The sequence below is a fragment of the Macrosteles quadrilineatus genome, unplaced genomic scaffold (assembly GCF_028750875.1).
Source record: "Macrosteles quadrilineatus isolate MER2022 unplaced genomic scaffold, UCM_ALF_1.0 Scaffold_8__2_contigs__length_117827958, whole genome shotgun sequence".
NCBI classification, from domain to species: Eukaryota; Metazoa; Arthropoda; class Insecta; order Hemiptera; family Cicadellidae; genus Macrosteles; species Macrosteles quadrilineatus.
This window is the reverse complement of record NW_026542601.1, coordinates 58,415,809-58,443,434: the sequence shown is the minus strand read 5'-3', so window position 1 is coordinate 58,443,434 and position 27,626 is coordinate 58,415,809. Positions and strand designations below refer to the sequence as shown.

General features: G+C 35.1%; 2 protein-coding genes across 2 annotated transcripts; both read left to right on the top strand.

The window, feature by feature from the left end:
• The first annotated feature begins 6 nt into the window (after positions 1-6).
• On the top strand, positions 7-5,691 carry LOC129001103 (ankyrin repeat and SOCS box protein 5-like). The gene is made up of 4 exons (XM_054428277.1): positions 7-182; positions 1,316-1,459; positions 2,101-2,293; positions 4,010-5,691. The coding sequence occupies exons 1-4, from the start codon at positions 59-61 to the stop codon at positions 4,299-4,301; spliced, it is 753 nt and encodes a 250-aa protein (XP_054284252.1). The 5' UTR covers positions 7-58; the 3' UTR covers positions 4,302-5,691.
• A 5,731-nt stretch (positions 5,692-11,422) lies between these two features.
• Positions 11,423-25,880, top strand: LOC128999986 (porphobilinogen deaminase-like). The gene is made up of 8 exons (XM_054426814.1): positions 11,423-11,805; positions 13,951-14,023; positions 14,767-14,950; positions 15,631-15,716; positions 16,089-16,273; positions 21,944-22,103; positions 22,670-22,832; positions 25,489-25,880. The coding sequence occupies exons 1-8, from the start codon at positions 11,758-11,760 to the stop codon at positions 25,664-25,666; spliced, it is 1,077 nt and encodes a 358-aa protein (XP_054282789.1). The 5' UTR covers positions 11,423-11,757; the 3' UTR covers positions 25,667-25,880.
• The last annotated feature ends 1,746 nt before the right edge of the window (positions 25,881-27,626 follow it).

Here is a 27,626-nt window from a genome sequence, read left to right as displayed (position 1 = left end):
CAAGATGACACAAAGTCCATGCTTGTTGCACTACGCAGTGCTGCATCGGCACACAAGCATGGTTGAGCTGCTGCTGAAGAACGATGCATATGTGAACCTGAGGGATGAGGGTGGAGACAGTCCTTTGCTGGTAGCTGTTGGCTGTGGCCACCTAGAGACCATCAGGATACTGCTGCTGTACGGTGAGTAGAAGTAACCAGAAATTGCACGTGAATTTTGATAACTGGGAAAACGCTGTCAATTGTCCCAAACAGGGTGTCTACCGGTCTCGGCAATCACAGAAGTCATGGAAAAGTCACTGATTTTACTAGGGGTCACAAATAAATAATCACCGTTTGTCCTCTTTTTGCATTGTCAAGTAAAAAGATTGCAAAATTGCTTTGATTGTGAGAAGTTATGACAGAAGTTGATTTGATCGCCGTAAATCCTCACGGATATTGCCCTGTTATTACAGGAAGCCATCACGTTTGTGCTGCAATTGTGTGAAATCATCACAGATGAAGGTGCAACTTCCTAGACCAGACCAATTGCTATGTCTGCTGAGGACAAGCGGGTTTTATCGTGGTCTCAGGTGAAGACCAAGAATTTTGCCGCTGTCATGAAATGAACAATCATTACAGATGTTGCTGTGATAATGTGAAATAATGACAGGTGTGACTGAGGTCTCGGAAAATCAACATGGATGTGTCTGTGATCGCGGATATGCAGATGTTTCTTTGAATCACCGGAGTTGATCACGAATGTTGCCATGAATCAGTAGAGATGATCATGAATTTTGCCTTGATCACAGGAAATAACCATGTTTGTATTACAAACGTTGCCCAGTCGCTCTAGATTATTCTGAATGTTGTTGTGATTGCTGGAAGTTATCATGGATGTTATCGCAATTGTTGGAAATCCTCAGAGATATTGCTATAACAGTGAGATATATTATTGCAAATAGCTAAATAAAACGGAAAAAAAACTGTACATTTTAATTCCCATGTTAAAATGTACATTATTTTGAAGTAAAAGAAAACTGTTGTAGTTAACTTGTTTATGGATATTTGCTGATCAATTTTTGCAAATTTATTTATTTCATCCTGTACTAGTGACTTTTGGTGAAAGAAAACTCTTTTTAGTATCCCCGTAGCAGCAAACCTAAGCACTTGTTAAATCGAATGCAATTTAAATGAGAAATAAATATGTCTTATTAATGTAAATATTTTAGAAATCCAATCAGACAAATTGAAACACGCTTTGTCTGCAGGTTTACTGCGGTAGGGGTATTTCTTTCTTAATGAGTTATGCCTTTGTCATGTGCAATTTTTTCCAGGAGCAATCCCTAACTTGCCGAACAGCCTGACTAATATTACTCCTCTTCATAAAGCCATAGACCTAAGTCATGTTCGTGGTCGATTCGATGAAATATTGAAGCTACTATGCTCGTACAATGTGGACTTAGATTTTCCAGGAGGTGGTATGTAACATAAAATAAAACAGATATCTTTTGTAATTTGGTGCACATAAGCAATAAAAAGATTAAGATAAAGATGAGGAATTAATCAATTATTATAATATTAGAATGTTTGAGAGAGTGGTGGATGATCATAAACTAAGGGAAAACAGGTATTGTTTGGGACATAATATTTCTAAATTCTAAAAGGTTATTTATAGCAGACTTTTATCTACAACGGAATTAAAAATTAAAGTTGTTTCTCTGAGGGCTTATTAATCCCTCTTTTTCACACAAAGTTTTGTCAGCAATAGCAAGATTGAACGTGGTATAGGCCCAGCTTTTGAGCAATTTAATCAAAATTCTGGTAAAGTTTCAAGAGTCATTTATGAGCCAGAACTGACTATGTCAAACATGGGTAGTTAAGGATTACAGTCCAGACAAATTGCTGATTTTTCTTGATCCACTAAGAATGGTGCCATCTCCTGAGATGTATTGTATTATTAGTCTAATCATTTTGATAGTCCAATAATTATGAATTCTGAAGTTGGATTACTTCAGTAAAATAAAGCAGTAAATACAATAACAATAACACTATTAATATCAATTAAATATTCAATCATTAATTTTGAACCACCTTGTTCTACAATTTTGTGTGTTTTCAGGCGTGGTGAGCACACCTCTGGTTCACGCTCTGCTGTCACACAACCTAACCTGCGCTGTGTCTCTGATAAGAGCCGGAGCTGATGTCAACAAGTCAGGGGACACCCGCTGCATGTGGCCTGCTCACCGCAGGTTCACACTGGACTACCTCAATGAATCTGATTTAGATGTTGCACAACTAATAGTAGCGGCTGGGTTAGTTTTTATTTATTTACCATTTGTAGAATTTAAGATATGTCCTCTCCAAGGACGTCAGCAGTGGAAGAGGTCTCTATCTCCTGATATAGAGAGAGATGGAGAGCAGTAGTTGGTGCGACCAAATCCCTCCTTGGGCATAATTAGCCGTGTGAGTGAGAATTTAAGACATAGGATGCTATTGGGGCTACAATCCTAAAACTCATTGTAGGCCTACTAGACTCAGTGTTGTAAAGGTGACTACTATGAACTTATACCTTAACAACAGTTCTAATTATTGTAGTACAGTGTTGGATATTACAGTTCCAGCAGATTTTCAAAATCTTGCAAAAAGGAAATAAATAAACTTTAGTAGTTCAGTTGGTGATTCAAGATACAAACAAATACATTTCACAAGAAAGGGATGGCATAAAACTAATGATATAATAACTATTGACTGGGACCGTGGCGTCGTCCTGTAATCTAGCTACTTGGAGCTTACGGATTGTGGATATTTATAGGCATGATTTGTGAATGTGATACTCCCTGGTGTGGATTAACGTCTGCACTAGTGAATACTACAACTATCAGCAGTACTATCCTGATAATTAGACAGATTTGTAAATTACAAGGCAAAAATGTGGTTCGGATTCTACTATAAACTGTAGGTTCCTTAGTTGCCATTGGCTGTATGGGCTATTAATTAACAGTCCTGTCCAAGGATCATGTCAGCATTAGTTAGTATCAAGACTACAAGATCGGGCCACTCATCCTACACTCATCTCCATTCATACTTGGTTTAAAATACCCACCTTTATATGGTCGACATTTCAATTAAAAGTATTAATGTATCTAGGACTAATAACCAATAATCACGGGAAAAAACACTGGCATGTCCATGAGCTGGAATATACTATCAGGCTAAAATTTGCGCTATCTGATTTAAATATCTAAATGATCAATGTGGCAGTAATTAGCTGATCCAGATGTGCTTCAATGTTAAAGTAGTGCGTTTAAATTAATTTGTTATGAAATGGAGTTTGCCAGGCTTTTTTTTATTAATTATATTAATTACTTCACACTCCAATATTTCCATTTCATATCCGTTATGATAATACGGTAATTTAAAACTTATAGACCTGTGCTGATGTAGCATACATTATAATTACAAAACAAATCTAAAAGTAAATCTGATTACTGTGCAAATGAGTATAGCCGTTGGTTTTGTGATACTAACCAGAAGAGAAATAAAATATAAGATCACTAGCAGATAACCCGTCCTTCGTACGAGGCTGGCGTATAAGTATAAATTGCTTATTGCAGTTATACTGATGATTTGTGTTTGCAATGGAAGAGGACGTCAACAAGACCAACATACCCTTTGTTAGTGACGGTCGTACGACCTTGTAAGGGACTACAGGGGGTGTTCCACACTCCTGAAGAAAGGAGGGGGTTCTCCCAGAAAATTTTGTGTTTTTAAAGCCATTTGGTGACTTTCTAAAGCCATTTTAACGTCTAGAACTGTGTCTGAAAACCTCCGTTACATTTTTATGACTAAATGTATGTTTAAATGTATTTTTACAGGGCCTGATTGGGGTGGGGGTTGCCTGTTGCCCCCCTATCTTGATACTGCCACTGCATATAATCATAATTTTCATTGAAAATAAATATAATATAAGTAATACACTGCTATTTAAATGGCCTCAACAAAATTTACCATCTCGTGTAATTTTCTAGGTTTAAACTGGAAAACTATCCACTAGAATATCCCAAGGACTTTTCAAATGTTCCGATGGACAGTTTCAAAGGATGGCTGACTCATATGAAGTTCAGCCCCAGAAGACTTGACGACCTGTGTAGGCTCAACATCCGCAGAGAATTGGGAAACAAAGCTCTCATTGAGATTCCCCAGATGGAGATACCGCACATGCTGAAGAGGTTTTTGTTGTTTGAAGACATTTACATAAAAAAGAGAAATAGAGGTTTAAGCGAGCCCAGAGAAGTGTCCTCCTTCCCCTTCATTATCTAAATGTATTAGAGTAAATACTAGTAGTGCTGGGGACTAAAATTTTGTTCGGTACCGGACATTTTTTCCTCAGAATTTCCAGAAAATATTTGGAAATATAATTTTTTAGTGTGTGAAATTGGGTGAGACTGTACAACACCAGAATAAGATTAATAAGTTATTTATTTACCGGGCATCTATATTTAATAGGCAAACACGAATATTGTGATAATTGTTTTGAAGCTATGCATCCAATCACCAAGTTTAAGGTGTCGTTGAATAGATCGTGGCACGTAGATTTGCCATCAAACAAAACATTTTGAAATTCCATCAGGGCTCTGCCCCACTGGCCTTCAAAGTGATTATATCGAATAGGTAATGATGATCGGGTTCAGGTATTTGCCGCGATCACAGAAGACTATGACAACATTTCCGTGACCGCGGGAGACGACTATAATCTCTACAAAACGCAAGAGATGCTCAGGATTTTGCCATGATCGCGGTTGACGATGCTAATTTTTGAATTGACGGTTACTTTCAAGGCTAAATTTTGTGAACAAATTATAATAGATGACATAAAGTTAGCTCATAAATGTTTAGATTTATAATAAAAAGCACACTTTAAGACTTGTCTAAAGGGAGATTTCCTTATTTTGTAATCAAGTTGGAACATGTATCAAACAGTCCAACACAACACAGGTTGTTTTAAACACATACATTATTGATAAAAAGATTTTTTTATTAATTAAATAGTTGCACTGTACTTTGGAACATCTCATGTAGAAATTCACAACTATATGGTTCGAAAGGTCGTGAAAATGTTTGATCAAACTCTAAGTTGAAAAAAATCGTTGTTAAAGTTTACTTCAATAAAAAATGTGGGTTAAGTTTTTACATAATTTCAACAACTCGCTGTGAAATTAGTTGACAGATCCGGCTTAGCTATGCAATAGGGAAATACTGAAGTTAAATCTTGTAACTTTACTCACTTGCAAACATGTAATAAGTACGGTACAGAAGAAACATTTAAGGAAGCAGGAATTTAATATTTAGGAAGGTGTCTCAAATATTTATGGTTAACATTTTTATAAAAGATCAGTGCTCCTCCCTCACACTTTTTACATAGGTATCCCTTACTTTTTACCAGTTTAGTTTGCTGTTCGACCAACTGTCCAAAAAAATGTATAATTTAACTTCTGAAAACTGGAGAGAAGTTTTTAAAATAATCTAAAGAAAATGTAATTTGTAGCGTGGATAATTCTGTTGAGAAGTCCATGATAATGTGTAGGACGTACAAAATCAGGTTGACAGTTTTAAGTTTAGATTATAGCTTAGTATGAAAATAGATATTGATTTTACTCTATACAAAAATTTTGTAAATATGTATAAGATAATTATTATTTTGTAGATATAATGTACAGCAAAATAATAAAATTATTACATAGCACTGTTTTAAGTGTTGTATTAAATTGTTGTGATTGTAGTTTTATTTTTTGCCCCTGCCAATATCAAGTGCCATATTTATATACCCCCACCCCAGCAAATCTGCAGACTAAGCAAAATTTCAATTTGTCTGATTGGATTTTTACTAAAATATTTCCATAAACAATCTATATTGCTTATATGCAAGCAAGTTTTTTTTTTGTGACAATTACTCCTCCGAAACTACTGAACCGCTTGACATGTTTTTGTTGTCATTGGAAAGACCGTAACGTGAAGTTGTGCAGGAAACTTTCTTTTTAGGGAAATAATTTAGAGAGTGAGGCCCTCGGGCCCTTTAATGTTTTGTATTTCTCCATAAGATTAAATACTGTACATGGGAAACGAAACAAACATTGTTATGAAACTCGAGCTGTTGTCAGAAAGTGAGAAGAAGAACATATTATGTTTATTGTAAACCATAAATAAGTTTGCTAATTTAACAGTTTGCTACAAACATTTACTGACTTGGTTAGGTTGAAATGAAATATTAACTATTGAATTTGGGTTTGCGTAAATATTACAGTGGAAAAAAGAGAGAGAGCCTGAATTTGACATACTAAAAAAACTGAATTAACACTGTGCTGCATTTCTTAGTATTCATTGAAAGAGCCGATTTGCAAGCTATGGAGACATAGGAAAGTCATAGAACACCACTAAGGCACAGGAGGCTGTAACCAAGGAGAAAAAATAGAAATAATGTTTTTTTTATTCATAATCATTATGGACAACCTAATGCGGCTATGAGTAAGGCTATTTGTAGAAAACACTAAATATACCCCCGCCGCAGCAAACCTGCCGACTAAGCGAATTTCCATTTGTCTGAATTGATTTTCAGTTAAATATATTTTAATAACATTAGGTTTAACGAGTACCTAGGTTTGCTGCTACAAGGAAACTAATAAAGTGTGTTTTTGAGTAAAATATTGATAGCTTAGTACAAAATAAATAAATTTGCCAAATTTGATCAAAATATATCCATAAACAAGCAAACTACAACATTTGACAATATTCTCCATAAGAATAACATGGGAATTTTAAATTTACAATTTTTTTAATTTTCTCCGTTACTAATAATTGAACAAAAATACTTTTATATACTAAATTATTTGTTTTTTTAAGCTCTTTAAAAAGGTCTAAAGAGAAATCGGGAAATTTTGTGTTTTGAGGGTCAAAAGTGAGAAAAACCAATTTTTACCCCATAAAATCCCCCGTAAAGCCCCGTTCCCATGGTCCGATCGTGCTGGTTCGCAAACTCATTCAAGTTTATCACGCTTTACACCTTTAAACCAAATTTCATCAAAATTGGACAAAAATTACTCAAGTTATCGCGTTCACGGACGTATATATATATATATATATATATATATATATACATATATAAAAATTTGAACGAATGGTGTTTTTGGCCTCTGGGGACATCAAAATGAAAAAGTAAATCGGTCCCGGGTCTAGGTCTTACCGTGCCACCTACGGTAATAGCTACTTCCCTATAGGGAAATTCGCTAAAAACAAGATCAGCTTTTGAAAAATTAAAGATATTTACAAGAAATGTTTATATCCATCTGTTATGTACATCTTGAGTATTTCCATAATCTTTGAGTCGAATATTTTAAGGTAATCAGAAATTATGACTGTTATACGTTTTAAAATAACGCCTGTAATACTTTAGCAATTGCTCGAATTCGAGCAACAGGGACACTAGTAAATATTATTTCCCATTTAAATAAAATTAGATTTAAGTACCTAGGTTTGCAGCTACAGGGAAGGAAAATGTGTTTTCCCCACCAAATGTTAATAGAATAGGAATAAATAAATCCTAAATCAGCCAAATTTGATCAACATCTATCCTATACTCTAATACGAGCAAAGTTTGCTTGTATGTATGTATGTATGTATGTATGTATGTATGTATGCTTGCACCAAGATCTCGAAAACGGCTCCGACGATTTTCTTCAAATGTTGTATATAGTTTATTTCTGGCCTAAAAACGAGTTTACTGCAATTAGAACTGCCATCAAAAATCTAATTACGTAGAAAAATGAAATTGAAAATCACATTTTTTTAACATTAGTCTTATGGGTTGCTAGGTAACCATGTTGGTTGAATTGAATAACAAGGAAAAAGTAAACAAAAGACTTGTAGCTTGTAATTTGTCTATCCACAGTATACTAGCAAAACAAAATACAGTACAAAAGGAAAAACATCAGTTGTTACTATTGAGCAAAGATTATACTGAAGATTACTAGATTCTATAGTCAAGGGTAGCAGTGTGGAGTGTGGGATCTGTTTATGACGATTAGATTACGGTATCTGCAATCCTTAAATGCTATGGAAAGGGAGGAAAACAGGTCCACGACATAGGAAGTGGTGAAGGAAGTAGTAAAGGCGAGCAGTCTGGAGTGTGGGAACTGTTTATGACGAATAAATTAAGGTATCTGCAATCCTAAAATGTAATGGGAGGGAGGAAAACTGGTCCATGACGTAGGAAATGGGGAAGGAAGTTGTAAGGCTAGCAGTGCAGGGTGTGGAAACCGTCTGTGGCATTTATGTATCTGCAATTTTAAAATAGTATAAAGAAGGAGGGCAAACAGGTCTACGACATAGGGAGTGGTGAAGGAAGTAGCAATGGTGAGCAGTCCGGAGTGTGGGAATTGTTAATAACGATTAAAACAAGTTATCTACAATCCTAAAATGCTATGGGAAGGGAGGGAATCAGGTCCGCGACGTAGGAAGTGGTGAAGGAAGTAGTAAAGGCGAGCAGTCTGGAGTGTGGAAACTGTTTAAGACGATTAGATTAAGGAATCTGCAATCCTAAAATCCTATGGGAAGGGATGGAAAGAGGTCCGCGACGTAGGAAGTGGTGAAGGAAGTAGTAAAGGCGAGCAGTCTGGAGTGTGAAAACTGTTTATGACGATTAGATTAAGGAATCTACAATCCTAAAATGCAATGGGAATGGAGGGAAACAGGTCCGCGACGTAGGAAGTGGTGAAGGAAGTAGTAAAGGCGAGCAGTCTGGAGTGTGGAAACTGTTTAAGACGATTAGAATAAGGAATCTGCAATCCTAAAATCCTATGGGAAGGGATGGAAAGAGGTCCGCGACGTAGGAAGTGGTGAAGGAAGTAGTAAAGGCGAGCAGTCTGGAGTGTGAAAACTGTTTATGACGATTAGATTAAGGAATCTACAATCCTAAAATGCAATGGGAATGGAGGGAAACAGGTCCGCGACGTAGGAAGTGTTGAAGGAAGTAGTAAAGGCGAGCAGTCTGGAGTGTGGAAACTGTTTAAGACGATTAGAATAAGGAATCTGCAATCCTAAAATCCTATGGGAAGGGATGGAAAGAGGATCGCGACGTAGGAAGTGGTGAAGGAAGTAGTAAAGGCGAGCAGTCTGGAGTGTGAAAACTGTTTATGACGATTAGATTAAGGAATCTACAATCCTAAAATGCAATGGGAATGGAGGGAAACAGGTCCGCGACGTAGGAAGTGGTGAAGGAAGTAGTAAAGGCGAGCAGTCTGGAGTGTGGAAACTGTTTAAGACGATTAGAATAAGGAATCTGCAATCCTAAAATCCTATGGGAAGGGATGGAAAGAGGTCCGCGACGTAGGAAGTGGTGAAGGAAGTAGTAAAGGCGAGCAGTCTGGAGTGTGAAAACTGTTTATGACGATTAGATTAAGGAATCTACAATCCTAAAATGCTATAAGAATGGAGGGAAACAGGTCCGCGACGTAGGAAGTGGTGAAGGAAGTAGTAAAGGCGAGCAGTCTGGAGTGTGGAAACTGTTTATGACGATTAGATTAAGGAATCTGCAATCCTAAAATGCTATGGGAAGGGAGGGAAACAGGTTCACGACGTAGGAAGTGGTGAAGGAAGTCGTAAATGTGAGCAGTCCGGAGTGTGGGAACTGTTAATAACGATTAGATCAAGTAATCTACAATCCTAAAATGCTATGGGACCGGAGGGAATCATGTCCGCGACGTAGGAAGTGGTGAAGGAAGTAGTAAAGGCAAGCAGTCTGGAGTGTGGAAACTGTTTATGACGATTAGATTAAAGAATCAACAATCCTAAAATCCTATGGGAAGGGATGGAAAGAGGTCTGCGACGTAGGAAGAGGTGAAGGAAGTAGTAAAGGCAAGCAGCCCGGAGTGTTGGAACTGTTAATGACGATTAGGGCATCTGCAATCCTAAAATGCCATTGGAAGGGGGAGAAACAGGTCCGCGACGTAGGAAGTGGTGAAGGAAGTAGTAAAGGTGAGCAGTCTGGACCATGGGAACTGTTTATGGGAACTACATTAAGGTATCTACAATCCTAAAGTGCTACGAGAAGGGAGGAGAGGAAAACAGGTCCATGACGTAGGAAATGGTGTAGGAAGTAGTAATGCTAGCAGTGCAGAGTGTGGGAACTGTCTGTGGCATTTATGTATCTGCAATTCTAAAATGGTATAGGGAAGGAGGGCAAACAGGTCCACGACGTAGGGAGTGGTGAAGTAAGTAGTGAAGGTTAGCAGTGTGGAGATTGGGAGTGGATTAATGTATCTGCAATACTTTTCAGAGTAAAGTAATAATTTTCCCCGAGCAAAGCTCGGTCCCCAGGTACTAAGCAAATTATATGACTAACTGGTTTCGACTTTCCTCCATAAGAATGACATGGGAAATATATGGTACAGATTTTGAGAATTTTCCTGTAACTTTTAATTTTACATCAACACTTCAATATACAAAATTATTTGGTTTTTTTTTTAATTCTACAATATGGCTGTAATAGAAATTGGAATTGTGTACTATATTAAGGGTAAACATTTGAAAAAAAAACTAATGTCTACAGTCTGCATCGATCCCTAAATAAATAGAGATCATGATAGTCTGTGGCTTAACCTAACCTAAAAACGTGTTGTATAGTGTTTGAAAAACTAAAATTATTTCTATGCTTTATAGTGACTGTAGGAAAAATATATTTGTCTAGGGAGTGCAAAGTGCCACTTCGCACGGTACACAATAACCTATTTACAGACTTCCTTGAACAACGCGATAATTCTCAAGTCTGTAACTTTATATTTTGAAATATTTGTTAATAACTTTTCTATAAAATCTATTTTTTTATTGTTTATAGTCTATGTGATGGTTAACCTTGTAAAAAGTACCGTATTTGGACTCAATCATAAGCAATGAACATGGTTATTTTTTGTTCTGCCTACTGACAATGATGTCAGTACATAGAAATGTCCATGGCAATGATTTGTCTGATTCGTTATGTTACACCATATATTACTCCTTTAATCTATGGTTACACTGCACAGAGGAGGTGGGGAGGGGCTTGCCATATGCAGCGTCACAGGGTGGGCGGGAGGGTTTAAAAATGAAGAAAACGCGTTACTTACTTATAGACGGCCCGGGCCCCTAGGAGTTGTAGGCTATACTTGTTATTCTAAGTACTCAATATTCAAAGTCAATGAGCATAGATTAACAAAGCTTTATATGATTGAATACAAAAACTGATGAGCGATGATAGTTTACTGTTTGTAGTCAGTACAGAAATGTCAAGCGTCCAGCTGACTGATGACATATGATTTAGTTTTTGTCTGCTACCACTCTACCACTCTACCACTCTGCTTTCTGCTTGGATTGAAACAGAAAACTGTACTGATCGAGATCGAGATGTGGAAGTGGAGTGGAGTTTCCCTTCTAGTTTACTTTCTTCCTTCTTTCAAATTTTGTTCAAGTACAAGATGTATGCCTTTAGGGGGTTGTTTAGATTTAATAGCAAATGTAGCTAATGCAATTTAATTGACCCTCAAACAATCTGCTGCAGTGTCAGTAATTGTTTACCATTCATGTGATATTCAAAATTACAATTCCTAGTTTTTAAAAAGTGTTCCCTTAGCCCAATTTTAATTTTACTATATCTTCATGACGTCTTAACCTTACTTTCATGCTCAGTGATTACCTCTCATAATTTAAATATTTATAATTTTACGGTAGTGTAAAACGGCCAGCACTGAAAATGGGTGATCAGGAAAAAGTTATCAAAGTTGGATCAAGAAAAAGTGAGGTAGGCCTAGGTTTAAGACTTCTGGATTTAATGATATGGTAACCTACATTTGAAAAGTGAAAGTAAGGTTATATCAGGGTTATCTTTTGTATCCTATGTATTTAGGCCTACTGTAGGTCCTTCTAGAATCATTCCAAACATAGGCTACCCTATGTGTAGCCTATATTTCACATTTTAGTAATTCGGTATTTAACAGAGCAGATGCATTCTAAGTTTGTTCACAATATTCATTTTGCAAATATAGATCAGGCTAAGTTAAGTCTTCTTAAAACTGCTTTGATATTGTTTAATTTTTATAGGCCTAAGCCTCATTAGGCCTATCTTGTGATACCATATTTAATTTAACATGCCGAACTTAACTTAAATTAACAGTAGTTAATTAATTATCATTCCAATTTATTTGACATCAGTTAGGCCTACTTAATGATATGAATTAAGTAAAAACATATTGACGTGTCCTGTTGTACTTATTTCCATGTGCTTAAAATGGAATAGTTTTATATTTGAAATCTTTCTCCGGTTTAAGTTAAATATAGGGTTTATTCAAGTGGGGTACACTTCCATATCTGTTGGCACAAACAACCGAATGAGTAGGCCTAATATTGATAGCCTACTAATACTGCAGGCCTAATACTGCAGAATATTATTTTCAACATTTTAAATTAGATTATTAAAGAGTGTAAGAATAATGGAAAGATTATTCTTAGGTTACAGTGGCTACAGCCATGATTAAATCCAGCACACACATACGATTTTTATATCTAATAATCAGTACCTCTAAATACATTTTAGTTTCAATAATTAATTGTACCATTTAAATAAGTTTACTTAGTTAAAATTATCCTATCCAAATATCACCATCCTAAATTATCGGGCATTTATGCAAAATAGGCATTCATCCGGTTATAAATACCCGGTTATTTTATGTCATGCATCTTAATTGAATTATAATAATGCACACAGAAAAATATATTACACTAAAGACTTCCATTATCTGATTCCATAAAAACGTGGATTGTTGTGTTTATAAATCAATAAACTGAGATAGATTATCATAGGCGAGTATTGGGACAATGAAATACGAGAAAAATAATCGTTTTGGACGTTTTGGTTCAGCCCTTTTTCACGATCATCCTATTGTATGGAAGTGCGCGAAGTGCGTATGTCAACAGCAGTGGCTTCACATGTGTTTCCAGAGTGTTGTTACTGGTTGATACCAACGTCTCAACAGAAATTCCCTGCGAATCCCTGTCATTAGGCTCCGCTATGGATCTGGTCTCGACCTACACTGGGCCCGGCTTTCACATCATTAGGCTCTGACTCGTGAACCCATTTTTTGGTCGTCACTTATATAGTCCGGGACCAACGTCTGGTCGCAGACTATGAAGTCCCGAGCTCGTGAACCGCCCCTTAGTGATGAGTGAGTGAGTCAGTGAGGGCTTTGCCTTTTATATATATAGACTAGCTGTACCCGCGGGCTTTGCCCCGTTTAACTTCACAAGTGAGCTCGTTTGCATGGCTCAATCACGTCCTGGTTGAAGTTTGTTCGCTACGCTCACTCACCTTTAGGTTGGAGCTCGTTCGCTCCGCTCACTTGCCTTCAGGTTAGCTCGTTCGCTACGCTAACTCGCTTCCAGGTTGAAGTTTGTTCGCTACGCTCACTCACCTTTTGGTTGCAAATTGGCTGTAGTCATAAATGAAAAAAAATAGTGCTGCGTCCTGTTGGTAATCCTTGTAATTTTAATGCTATTGAACATCATAGAACAGAACCAACTTGTTTAATTGAAACAGCTGTTAAGAAATTCCTTTTAAATATGAAAAATCATAAGGTTAACATGGGAAACTCCAGAGCCACTGGGGCGGAGCCCGAAAGCCCGATCAGAATAAAAACTACTTAGTTTTCCTATTTAATGCCCAAAGAATCGGTGTACCGAATTTCAGCCTCTTAGGTAAATGGGAAGTGGGAGAATTAGTGATGAGTGAGTCAGTGAGTGAGTCAGTCAGTGAGGGCTTTGCCTTTTATATATTTAGATGACTAGGTCTACCTTTTTGGTTCATTAATAGGCCTCATATAAGTTAGGGTAAAATAATTATCCATCAATAATTTTGCCATGTTTTATAGCCTACTTTGTATTTTTTTTGCAGCTGGCACTGATTCAAACCCGTTCAATTATAAGAAGTTTGGAAGAAATTTATCCTAGTAAGAAGTTTGAAATAGGTAAGGAGAAATGAGCTTAGGCTGTAGGGAGTAATGTTTGGTTGGTTTATGTTGTTTTGAAAAAATCAATGTATAGCTAAGTTTCATACCATCTGAAATTTGATACTAATCCAATATGGACATTAACTTAAATTAGGCTATTTTGAAAACATGAAGTAGATAAGTTATCTAGTTAAAAAACACAAAAAATAAAACAAATTAAACACATACAAATTAAAATTAAAATCTGGTCGACCGTTATTTAGCATCGTTTTTCTTTCGTAACGCGTGCACTAGCGTGTGTCGAGACTCCATATCGTCCATAATGGTCAACCAGTGTTTTTTTTATGTTTAACCTGTGTTTTATTTGTAAACTTTCAACGCACCTCTTGAGGGAAGATTAGTTCTTATACGGATCTGATGATGGTGTTTGCGCCAAAATGTGCATAATCCATTAAGGACAAGACTTGGACCATAAGGCGACACAGGTAACTTCACCTTTTTTATACGTCAAACATTTGGTCCGAAAACACCACAACAAAAATTAAGAATTACCTGTCTGGTCTTTTAGAAGTTTTAAAAATCAATAATTTGTTCAATGCTTATAATTTCTTTAAAAATTTGATTTAAATTAAATATATCTTGCTCTTAAAATGTCCGTCAAAGTCAGTAAAATTAAGTGAACTGAAACCATTATTCTGTGAACTGTTAGAAAACATTACCATACTTAATAAATCCTAAGTTCAGTAAAACCTCTGTTTCAGTTACCATGTCAACCCTAGGCGATCAAATTCTGGATAAACCTCTTCCGAAAATTGGTGAGAAGAGTTTATTCACAAAAGAGCTTGAAATAGCACTGGAAAGAAGTGATGTAGATTTTGTAGTTCATTCCCTCAAAGATCTCCCTACAGTGTTACCTGACGGAATGGCGATCGGAGCTATTTGCAAGTAAGTGTTTTTTTGTTAACCACGAGCAGGTTATTTAATTATTTTTTGTAGCCTTTATAATTAGTTTTTACATGTAAATATATTAACATTTCAGTTACTGGTGCTAAAGTTATAAATAAAATCCACTGCAATTGAAGGCTGCTAAGCTTAACCGTGATAGTATTAAAATTATTTAGAGAAATATTGATGAGAATAAATACATAATGAAATATATAAAGCCTATGATGATATTCCACTACTAATAATTAGCCCTACTTATATCACTGGCTAGATAATCGTCCACAGAATAAAACCCATTGCTTTACCCTGGGTTTAGAACAGAATCAAATTGTTTAAAGGATACAATCCATGCAATTTTTGGAAGTGAATTGAATAGTTTTTTCCTAGTAAAAATACTTTATGGCTTATCTTGGGTTTTTATAAGCTAGTAAATCAAATGGATTGTTATTCCTAATCCTAGTATAATATGGATGTGTTTTGTTTCCAGTTGTAAAATGTTTCAAAGACTCCTCAACATATCAGACAGCGAGACAGCAAAATATAAATAAAGATTAGCCAAAGTCATTATTTGTAATTCTATAAATATTGGTTTACATGTCTGTCTTTGTAAATCCTCATCAAAAAATATTTAGCAGGCCTACCTTAATTATTTTTCTTAATTCATTTTCAAATGTTACCAGGAGAGAAGATCCAAGAGATGCCGTGATTTTCAACTCAAAATTTAAGGATAAAACCTTAGCAACGTTACCAGAAAATAGTGTAATTGGTAAGCTATTATTAAATTATCTTGACAATATTGTGCCTTCTGCATCTGTGTGTTTAGCTAAATAAAACAAATGTGGATCAATGAAGTTTTTTAACTTATCTGTATGCCTATATACATTTACATACATATTTTTAAGAGAATAAAGATCTCTGTTTTTAGAATGTTATTAATGGATGCTGTTTTGTTTGTTTTTATTCTGTGGGTTTTGTGTTTTACATCATTGGCATGTTTTGTAAGGTAATGGTCCCTGGTGCTTAACTACCTAAAGTTGACATTTTAGATGGTAATTGATAGCTTATAGACAAATGATACCCATATGAGTCCAGAACTTATCTTGCTTGAGATAAAATTGACAGTCCCATCATTGTTCAGGAACCAGCTCCCTGAGAAGAACTGCCCAGCTGTCCCGACATTTCCCACACCTCAAAGTTGAGAACATCCGAGGCAACTTGAACACTCGACTACGCAAGCTAGGCACCGAGGACTCTCAGTACGCAGCAATCATACTAGCCCTGGCTGGGATCACTAGGATGGGCTGGCAGGACCGGGTTGGACAGGTAAATACAACATTTATTCTTGAGTAGCTGAGTCTTTTGAATGCTTGCTTAGCTATCAAGAGGCTGCTTGTTCCCTATCACTATTCACTATTTATATTTTCTCTGTGATTTATGTAAATGGTGAATCCGTGAATGAAATTTTAAAATTAAATCAAATCTTTGTGCTTTTTTTAAGTTACCTAGGACATTAAATAAATGGTAAAGAAATTGTCATGATATTAATTCTCATACATCCTTTGTTTATCTTTGTTTTTAAAAATTTAAACATGTCCTGGGCGTGTTAATTTTGCAACATCCTTTGTTTATCTTTGCTTTTAAAGTTTTAAACATGTCCTGGGCGTGTCAATTTTGCAACATCCTTTGTTTATCTTTGCTTTTAAAGTTTTAAACATGTCCTGGGCGTGTCAATTTTGCAACATCCTTTGTTTATCTTTGCTTTTAAAGTTTTAAACATGTCCTGGGCGTGTCAATTTTGCAACATCCTTTGTTTATCTTTGCTTTTAAAGTTTTAAACATGTCCTGGGCGTGTCAATTTTGCAACATCCTTTGTTTATCTTTGCTTTTAAAAATTTAAACATGTCCTGGGCGTGTCAATTTTGCAACATCCTTTGTTTATCTTTGCTTTTAAAGTTTTAAACATGTCCTGGGCGTGTCAATTTTGCAACATCCTTTGTTTATCTTTGCTTTTAAAAATTTAAACATGTCCTGGGCGTGTCAATTTTGCAACATCCTTTGTTTATCTTTGCTTTTAAAGTTTTAAACATGTCCTGGGCGTGTCAATTTTGCAACATCCTTTGTTTATCTTTGCTTTTAAAGTTTTAAACATGTCCTGGGCGTGTCAATTTTGCAGTGTACAATAATTTTTAGTGCTTTGTCTCAACTAAGTATTCTATTACCATAAAGTTGTAGCAATTTTTAAAATTAATTTGATCGTAGCTAAGCCATGGGCAGAGTGCACTGCTATCATTAATGACTTTTCTTAAACACACAAATATTTTAACCAACACAATACCGAAAGGTTAATTTATTGTAAATACTATAGCATATTTCATATCAAACCTTTTATAAGTTCTTTTTCAATTGGAGATTAGCTAAATACATCTGGTTGATATGGATGAGATTTATACTTATGTATCCAAAAGGTGATTTGTAATTAAACGTAGTAGGCAGTAGTCTGTTATTTTCAGATTGTTTCATTTATCCAAAAGCTTTTAAGGCCACTCACATGGCAAGGTAAGGTGTTGTAATTTTTATTTCAAACAGTTAAAGTATGTCTGCCAGATACTTGGGTTTTTAAACCTTTTATGTGGTTTTTTGATTTGTTACTGTACCATTCTTGTAAATAAAATATGATTTTCACGTAATGCAGTAGGCCCTATTCTATTTTGAATCAGATTGTAAGAAAAATATACTTGTTGGTGGTTCTGTGCATATAAATTATTATTTTTGCTTGCCATTAAAAAAGCAGGTGCTAAATAACCTAGGTGCATTTAATGTAAAAAATTAAATACAAAAAAAAATATATTTGAAAGTGTAAAAATATCCTCATGGTGTGTAAATTTAATTATTAAAAGAAGGAGCTTAGCTTTTTTTCAAATGTTTCAAATAAAGGAGAACAATTTTCAAATTGAAAGGTAAAATTGTTTACCTCTACAAAATTTTATGTGAATACTGTACTAAAAGACTGGTGCAGCTTAATGAATTATATATTGGTTGTTAAATAGTTTATTTCTATTTCTAATATAATAAATAATCTACTGGCATAATATGATCAGCATAAACAATTTACCGACTTCAAATTCTTCGAACGCTAGAAAGGTTTCTGGGGAAGCCTTTTAGGCTATCAAATATCGAAATATGATCCTTTATAACAGGGGACTGGGTATTCTATACCCTACCTAAACCTCTCCGCCAAGTGGGTACACTCAGTTCCACTTGATTTAAGAGTCAGTCTATCTGTGAAGAATACCTTAGATAGTCAATAATACCTTTAAATACTATTTAGTATATTTTTGATTTGTCTTTATGAAAAACAATTGGAATATTCATTATTATAAAAATCATCACATACTATTGCTGTAAAAGCCTAAGTATGGCTTGTCTTTAGCTCACTAACTTAAAAAACAAGTAGAAAACCTTGTAACTTTCCTTGGTCAGTATTTATGATGTTTGTGTTCTCCTTATCTCTCCAGTCCTGTTATCTACTGTATCACCATTATCACTGTAATAACTCTAACAAATCTACAATGTTACTTATGTGGCCCTTTGGTGAGATTGATGGTGTGAAAACTGATTATTGATTCTGTGGTGATGTGATGTATTGATTGTAATTAAGTGAAATGTGTTGGTAATTGGCTGTTGTGGGTGTTAGGGCCTGGAGGACCCTAACACCCATTAGGGTGGTATTTCCAATGTTGCAATTAAGAAAGTGCTGTACTCTACTACCATCTTGAAATGACAATTAAATTGGAAACGTTGTTGGGGAACCAGAGGGCGGAAATCTTTACCCAGACCAGAAGCAGGCCAAGCCAGCTTTGATTACTTATTTTTAACTATTTAAAAGAACTATAGCTAACCTTCCAAACTAAACTGGTAGATAGTGTAAATGGTAATGAATAAAAAACAGGTAAATATCACTCCCTAACTCATTACTGAATCAATTTGGACTCATAAAGCGATTCCTGAAAGAATTGATACTTAAGCCTTCAACGTGGTGATTTTTGCATGTCTAGGAATGATTACCTCGTTAAGCGAGGTAATCATATAATTTGGAATTTACATTTCTGCGAATGGGGGGAAAGCCTGCCGGCTCCCCCTTAAATAATTAAACTAGCCTATCATCCTGGTCTTAGCTCTACTTAATAATTAATTATAGACTCATCCTGATAAAACGAAGGCATGTCGATCTCAGTAAACGGACAATCAGAAAATCCAACGAAGGGGACGGAGGCCGGCGACAAACCAGACCGAGGAAAACTCGATTCCGTAGCTCCTTGACGTTTCTCGAAAAACGGCAAGCGGCAGACCGAAGGAGGCGCGCCGATCGCAAGGCCAGCGATTTAGTTGTGTGGCACTATATAAAATAGTGGCGCTGAGCGTCACACTTAAACCATTTACACTATTCTTTTTAAAATAGTACATATTTCTCAACAAGAGTAGAAAGTGAGCTCCATAAATCTCGCTCTTCAAACATACGTCTCTAAATATTTGTAATGACCCTCTTTCACTTACTTTTTGCTGCCTACAAAGACTAATTAAATACAAATATTCAGTTATCGCTTTATTTCAGTTAGGAACATTTCACTAATAGCATTTTTTTATAGGCCTTCTATTTAAAACAATGAGTTGGCACTTCCATTTCAGTTAATGAAACAATAACAAATGTTTGTTTATGTCGGAAAAATCCCAAAAAGATAGTAAACATTACTTTTGCAAAGTAAACATTCTTTTTTCCTCGTAAACAATTTAATGATGAATTTTTGAAGGTGATAAACATATAATGAAAACAGATGATTTTACAGTAGCGTAACCAAATAGTAGTTTTCATCACTAGGAGCGAAAGTGGATCTTTTTGGTACACTTTGTGTTTTACAAGCGAGGTGCGGCGGAGCTTGGAAATACGACTAAGTACCAAAGAGACACTTTGACTCCTTGTGATGAACAACTATTTTTATCATACTGTCGGAATAATATTACAAAATTACACCACATAATTTTGGGTTGTACAAAGTTGTCATCAATGACATTTCTGTTGTTTACAAACATAACTTAAAATTAAGTGTGATTAGCACCGTTTTTATAACATTTATAATGTGCCATTAACAAATTTTGAGGTTAGCAAACCAAAACATTTACCATATGTTTTTTTCTTTTCCCTATTTGAAGTTAACCGAAAACGATGATTTTGCGGACGATTGAGAGAACTTAAAACTGCTGTTTTCCGGACATTATGGTGAAACATTTCCTACAGATACCAGACAGTTGCTTTTCCTGCACTGAAAATAACACACAAAGTAGCTGATTCCTGTATTTACTTACTTTCCCACACTCAAAATATTTTCCATATGCTACGCACCATAAAGCTTTCTATAGACTTTTCATTAACTTAGGCCTACAAAATTCCTATGGCTATTAAGTTAGCCCACATTGAACTCAAAGTCATTTCTTTCTTAATAAAGATAATTCCTAATTTGTGTTTTATTTCTGTCTAATAAGGTAAGTCTTTGTCTTAATCTTATAATTATGAATTATTTTAAGAATAAATAGATTTGATTTGTTAAAATATAAAATTTATTAATGAAATACAAGATAAGTTAAGTTGGTTGAATTAGCTACAGGGTAAGTTAACAATGGTAAATTTTCAAAATGGTGGGGTTTCCAAAGTGGATGATATTATTCTAGGCTTATTGGGTTGGTTTCTTCTAAAGTACTAATTAATATTTGAATAGATGACCTCTTAATCTCAGGGAGGGGTGGTCGTGCCGGTTCGAATGATATATTAGGCTTCTTTAAAATGTAGATAATTTAATTTAGTTATTATTCTGAAATACTAGGTTCGTGATGCTATTAATATAATAATGTTAAATGTCCAAAGAAAGATTCCAAATGGTTTCACTGAATTTAATGAAATAAAATAGAATTTGAAGATTAAATTTTGAATAAAAGTTCAATTTGAAATATATATATCTTGATGATTTAAATTAATTGGGCCTATTAGGCTATGCTGATTAAATGTCCAATGAAGATTAAATTTGTCCTTAGTTAAATAAGATGGATGATGGTTACCAAATCTGGAGTGTCTGTCTTCTTATAAATTGGTACTCTTCAATGCACTTGTCCAATACTTTTGGATGATGAGAAATTGAAATTTTAGGTTTTACTTTGGGATTATGAATTTTAGTTTAAATTAAACACAATTTCCAATAGAATGATGTTCACACTGTGAAGAGTTGGCAGGATCTGGGGAGAGGCAATGGTAGAAGCTCAGGAAGTCCATGTCCATTGTTGAAGTGATGCACAGCTGGTTAATTTACATGAATGACACTTGCCACAGTAATTTTGATTTTCTTTGGATAATTTTGAAAAATGATACTATATTTAAGATGTTATTACTATATTGCAATTTTCTTACAATTATATATTATTCTAAATAAATGATTATTGTTGGTTTTTTGATGAGTACAGGATAGGTATGGAGAGAATTTGCATAAATATTATATTGTAACATAAAATAGGATGATGTTTCTGTGGGGTGATGGGATATTATATAACATTGAACAAAATTGGATAAAATAACACATTAACAAGGAGAAACATATTAAATAACTGATAACACATTATCAGGGGCATTAACAGACATTATGAGAGAAAATATACAAAATAATAGAGAAATTAATGTTAATGATGAATGAATGACATGTAATATTACACATAGTATTAGGAACGTAATACGTGTACGCATGAAAACAAGTTAGCAACACTACTAAATTGATCAGATGTTGCAGTGTTTAGTTGTCGCTCAACTTTTTGGACTTAACTAATGTTACTGTGGGACTAAACAACACTAGTAGTCAGTCATGCTTCCAATACTATGGTGTATGGGCCTAAGCATTTGTTATTAGCCAAACTGATATTTTCCAAGTTTGTAATTGTAAGAGTGTCTGTCCGCAGGTGCTTGATGGTGAGGAGATGTTGTATGCTGTAGGTCAGGGTGCTCTGGCAGTGGAGTGTAGGGAGAATGACTTAGCCACCATGTCACTGCTACATCCTCTACATCACCAGGCGACCACTGCCAGGGTAGTGGCTGAGCGTAGCTTCCTCTGTACTCTAGGTATGTTACTACCTAGAGCTGCCTAAACGCTCAACTGTATGATCACTTGGGAAAATTTACAATTCTTTTAACATGTTATGATAAAGTAGCATAGATTAAACAGTATTTTGATTATCTGTATGGGTAGTGTTTTTACTCACCCTGTATTTGTTGCTGTGTGGTAAAAAGTATGTAACTCACTTAACAAAATGTCAGTTACCATGGAATCCTGTGCTCAGCAAGCCTCTTGTAGGAACTATCATGCTCGTGCCATAAACACCCACTTCTCATATTTGTGGCGTAAATACACTACAACACTTTAGAACATAATATTTGTAAAACTAGCCGCAGGACTATTTTTCCAATCTATCATTTTCGGAAACCAATTCAGGCACAAGCCTATCTAGACATGCTCTAAAAAAATACAAGATTTAAGATTTTTTTACTTTTGCATTTAACCTACGGTTTTCATGAATTAAAAATTGAGAGTCTGATGTTTAGAGCATAGAAAAGTAAATATAAGAGTCCCTGCTGTTATTTTAAGGATTGTAGACTCAAAGAATGTATTTTTGTACTGTATGTAACAGGTGGAGGGTGTTCAGCCCCAGTTGCAGTCGAGAGCAGTGTGAGAGGTGCATCACTGGCACTCACTGGCGCAGTGTGGAGTCTGGATGGTACTGAAACCTTGCGCCAGTCCAGTGAATGTCGTCTGCACTCTGACCCTGACAGTGACGAGTATGAACCAGCCAGGTGGGTTGGATTTTATCTCACTGAATATGTTTTTTAAATTTTACTATATAAACTTAAAACTTTGTTTAACTTCAAAACATCTATTTTCTATAAGTACATGTTCGCTTGCTTGGTAGCTTGCTCATTCATAAAATCCTACATTACACCTGGCAGTATAAAGAAAAAGTGAATTCCTTGCGGGTCGCCGGAAATATACCCCGGATATTTACCTCCATGAAAAAACGCCTACCTACATCATTTTGACGTCACATGTCTGGGGGTGGATTTCCGGCCCAAACTTTTTAATCAAGATAACAATAAACTTGACACCGGAATTTTACCCCCGGACATCTCCCCCTGGACGTCTACCCCCAGAAATCTACCCCCAGTGTTCAAATCAGAAATGTCCGATCCCGGGATTCTACCCCCAAAAATACAACCCTCTGTGGTCGGCTACGCTACGCATCGGCCAAATTTAAAACATATCATTCAAGGAGGCTATTTTCTAATTACTAGAGGTCCTACAAGGGGGTCCTAGAGGTTCTACTATGTAATTAATTGTTGATGAAAAAGCCTGCCACTGGTTGATTAATAAATTAATGAATTATTTCATTATTAATTCCTTTTTAATTACCATTTTGCGCTGCGGTACATCTTAAGCTTTAAAATGACACCTCAATCGTAAAAATCTGCAAAGTAGGTCAGGTGAAAAAGGACTGATACAGCTTATTGAATTAGAAAGATAGATAATGTTAAACAAGACAACGACATATCGCATGCTTAATACTGGATATTAGAAGGTAATGATTGACCGAAGAGCCGTATTTACATTAACTAATTAATAAAATCAATTACAACAACAAATCTTGCCGATAAGTAGCCTAGTGTAGACGACCACTGGGGGTAGATTTCCAGGAGTAGATTTCTGGGTGTAGATTTCCAGGGGTAGATTTCCAGGGGTAGATTTCCAGGGGTAGATTTCCGGGGGTAAAATTCTGTGGTTTGGGAAATCACTTTATAAGCAAACAATTACATTTTGATTATTTAGTAATATATTGGGGGTAAATTTCCCGTCGCGGTCTGTTTCTCAACCGAGTACAGGCCCCGCCCCTCGTGACGTCAAAATGGCGTAGGCGCTTTTTCTTTGGGGTAAATATCGGTGGGTATAAATCCGCTACCCCTTCCTTGCAATTTGGGATTCCCAATTCCAGGCCAATATTTAAATCCCGGGATCTATGGTTGAAATTACATTTTAAACAGTTAGGCTAGCTTTATGCTACTATATAGTCACTTAAAAGTTAAAATATTCATTTTACCAACTAAATCAAGTTAATATACGGAGTGTCCCACGAAGGGGTTTAAACGTTTCATATTACGTGCCCATTCATGCACCGAACTTTCTTAAACTTTACACAGTTTACAAGGTTCTAAAAATATTCTGGAAAAATTTCAACTCCCTAACCTTAGTAGAAACAAAATGGTGGCATATTGACAAATTTACCAATGTGCTTTCTATAAAAACTACTTTCATGATTTATTATTAGTTATTTATTTATTATTATTATTTATTAGTTATTTGATTTATTTTTAGTTTTCCATTAGGCTATATTCTAGTTTTTTTTATTCAAAAGTGATATTGCCCTGGAAAGTAAAGATAAAAATATTTCATAAAACCAAAAATACCTTTTTTAATGTGTTTAAAGTAACGTTGTTCAATATGCCGCCATTTTGTTTCTACTGAGGTTAGGGAGTTGAAATTTTTCCAGAATATTTTTATAACCTACTTTGTAAACTGTGTAAAGTTTCAAAAAGTTCGGTTTATGAATGGGCGCGGCGCGTAATATGAAATCAAACGTTTAAACCCCTTCGTGGGACACCCTATTATTAATTATTATTAATGGGACACACTAAATATTAATTATATACCCAATTTGTCACTATTTCATATTGTAGTGTGTAGATTATCTGAATCCTACCTTCAATTATCCAGCATCCAGTGTCAAGTACCTTTATGTGTGGTATTACTGTACACCGTAGCATGTTGTGTCAGGAAAACCTCTTTTGTATCCCTGCACATCACTGTATTTTCATATTACTTTAGACGTAGGTATGTTGCTAGCCTAGTGGTAAGCGTCTCTGACTTCAGTGCTGGAGGGACGGATTCAATTCCCGTATTCACAAAACTTTTTTTACGTTTACCTCTTGTGAAATGCCACTGGTGTAAAAAAAGACATTGCATACCACTCAGTCCGCCAACTTCTCATAACTACACATTTCTCTGCTGTTCCTCATATCTTAGTCTCTGTGTGGTTGAGTGGATGAGTTTATTTCCATGATTATTTTAATTACAGTAGTCGTGTTTTTACTTTTTCAGTTATTTTTTATGTTTTGTGATGATGGCTTCAAAATAGAGAAAGGCAGTGGTTTGATGTAATACAGACTCATATCATTAGGTTTGCTGAAGGAGAAATAGTATTCATTTATAGGTTTTTAACATGTTAACAATTTTCTTAAGTTATCCAACACTTTTGCTTAGACAACCTCATTATGACTGGAGGCCGCTTTAGCAAAAGACTCAAACGAGAACACAATGTAGACGTAACATAACACATACAAAATTCCTATTACAAGTTAGTTTGTCTTTGCCATGACACTAAAAATGTTGTCGATTTCACAGGAAGTGTCCGTACCGGGAACCCCGTCTGTTTGTGGGAGTCGCCCAGGGTCTTCTAAGTCCCAAGGATCTGGAGACGGCAGAAAAACTGGGTTCGGACCTTGCAGCGAACCTTATACACGATGGTGCCTTACAAATCATGTCAGCTGCTAAAAAAGAAGTGGTTTCATCGATCAATTAGAATTTATACATTTTTTTATCCAATTGGATGATTTACCAGGTGTAGGAAGTTTGTACAGCGGTTGTTGATTTTGCTCATTGTAGCTATAGTTTATATCTTATACAATTTGTTAATAATTTTATTTCAATGGGACTTGTTATGTATATTTTGTTGATCCGTTGGTTTTCGGTATAGATATTATATTTGTAAAAAATAAACAAGTTTTAACATTCTACTCTTTGGTTTTCTATAACCTTACAACTTAATTCATATAAGAACATCCTACATCTAGTAGGTATAGGTCTGGCTTGGAAGTTCACATGATCCATTTGTGATATATTGCAAAACTGTGAAAAAAAACTATTCTGTTGGTCACTTCAACTATTTATCACATTTTAAATACATCAATATTGTAATCATCAAACGGGCTACAAGAAAAGAAGCATACTTTGAGTAAACTATCAGCCTGTATGAATAATAAATTGTAAGATTGTTAATATTGTAAAATTTTGGGGAGCGAGCTGGTCTAGTGGTAGGGCACAGGACTTCAATCCCTGAGGTGCCAGGTTCAAACCTCGTCAGATATAACCAATGGATTTTATCTAAGTCATAATGCCGCAACCCCTACAAGGTCTATCCTGAAGTAATGTGATAAACGATCCCAGACTTGTGCCTAGCATCCTGAGACAACAAAAAAATATTGTTAAGTTTTATCATTCCATAAAATATTCTAATTTTTTTTTAAACTTATTTGCATCCAAAAAGTGCAAATCAGTACAAATGGCTTGTCTGCAGCAATTAATAATAAATAATTATATTATTTCACAGTGCTTTTTTCTTCAATCAGCCTTTTGTCATTTTGTTTTCTTGTTTATATTTAAATAATTTATAACATTATGAAATATATACAGAATATAAAAAATACTCAAACAAATATCAGAGAAATCATAGAATTCAAATTAGGCAGTATTCAACAATTTATAAACTGAAAAAAGTCATTCAAATTGTACTTGTAAACCTTGCTCTTTCTAATATAGGCTAAGGCTACTACCATTGACTTTCTATTGGTTTTCTATAACCTTACAACTTAATTCATATAAGAACAATAATGTCCTACATCTAGTAGGTATAGGTTTGGCTTGGAAGTTCACGTGATCCATTTGTGATATATTGCAAAACTGTGAAAAAAAAACTATTCCGTTGGTCACCCCAACTACTTATCACATTTTAAATACATCAATATTGTAATCACCAAACGGGCTACTTGGGGAGCGAGCTGGCGTAGTGGTTAGAGCGCGGGACATAAGTCCCTGGGGTCCCGGGTTCGATCCCCGCCAAGTCACCAATGGATTTTATCTAAGTGATAATGCCGCAACCCCTAGGTCTAGCCTGAAGTAATGTGAAAAACAATCCCAGGCTCGTGCCTAGCGTCCTAGGATAAAAAAAAAAAAAAAAACAACCACCATTAACTTGGATGCTGAAGTTGTAATACTAGTCAAAGCTACTTATTAATCACATTTTATGATTATTTAATTATATTTCAGTATTGTTTATCTCCAGCATTTAAGTGATTAATGTTAAACACCACTTTAAGTTAACAACCTCTCCGTTTCACTTTGTGCAGATATTACATGTAACTGTTTTGAAATACTATGATAAAACAGCTCGGTGATCACTTTGTCCCACGTTAAATTATATAGTTTGAATTATTACTTAATAATTCAGTTGGATGTTGGATGATTTAAAATTTGCTACAACAAAGGTCTTAATAATTTCTTATCAATAATCAATATATTTAAAATATATATATATATATTTTAAATATATATATATATATTTTAAATATATATATATATATATATTTTATAAATAGAAAATCAGGTTTCTGGAATTATTTAGTCTCTATGCTGAGTAAAAGTTTTAAAATGCTATGAAAAACTGTAGCTTAACTGGTTTTAGAGGAAAGATCAATATTATCTAG

Excerpts from the sequence above, each read along its gene's own strand:
- LOC129001103 (XM_054428277.1), top strand. The coding sequence starts at position 59 with ATGGTTGAGCTGCTGCTGAAGAACGATGCATATGTGAACCTGAGGGAT. Across the intron at positions 1,460-2,100 it reads CTTAGATTTTCCAGGAGGTG|GCGTGGTGAGCACACCTCTG; the intron begins GTATGTAACATA and ends GTGTGTTTTCAG. Across the intron at positions 2,294-4,009 it reads CAACTAATAGTAGCGGCTGG|GTTTAAACTGGAAAACTATC; the intron begins GTTAGTTTTTAT and ends GTAATTTTCTAG.
- LOC128999986 (XM_054426814.1), top strand. The coding sequence starts at position 11,758 with ATGGGTGATCAGGAAAAAGTTATCAAAGTTGGATCAAGAAAAAGTGAG. Across the intron at positions 14,951-15,630 it reads GCGATCGGAGCTATTTGCAA|GAGAGAAGATCCAAGAGATG; the intron begins GTAAGTGTTTTT and ends AAATGTTACCAG. Across the intron at positions 22,104-22,669 it reads TAGCTTCCTCTGTACTCTAG|GTGGAGGGTGTTCAGCCCCA; the intron begins GTATGTTACTAC and ends TGTATGTAACAG.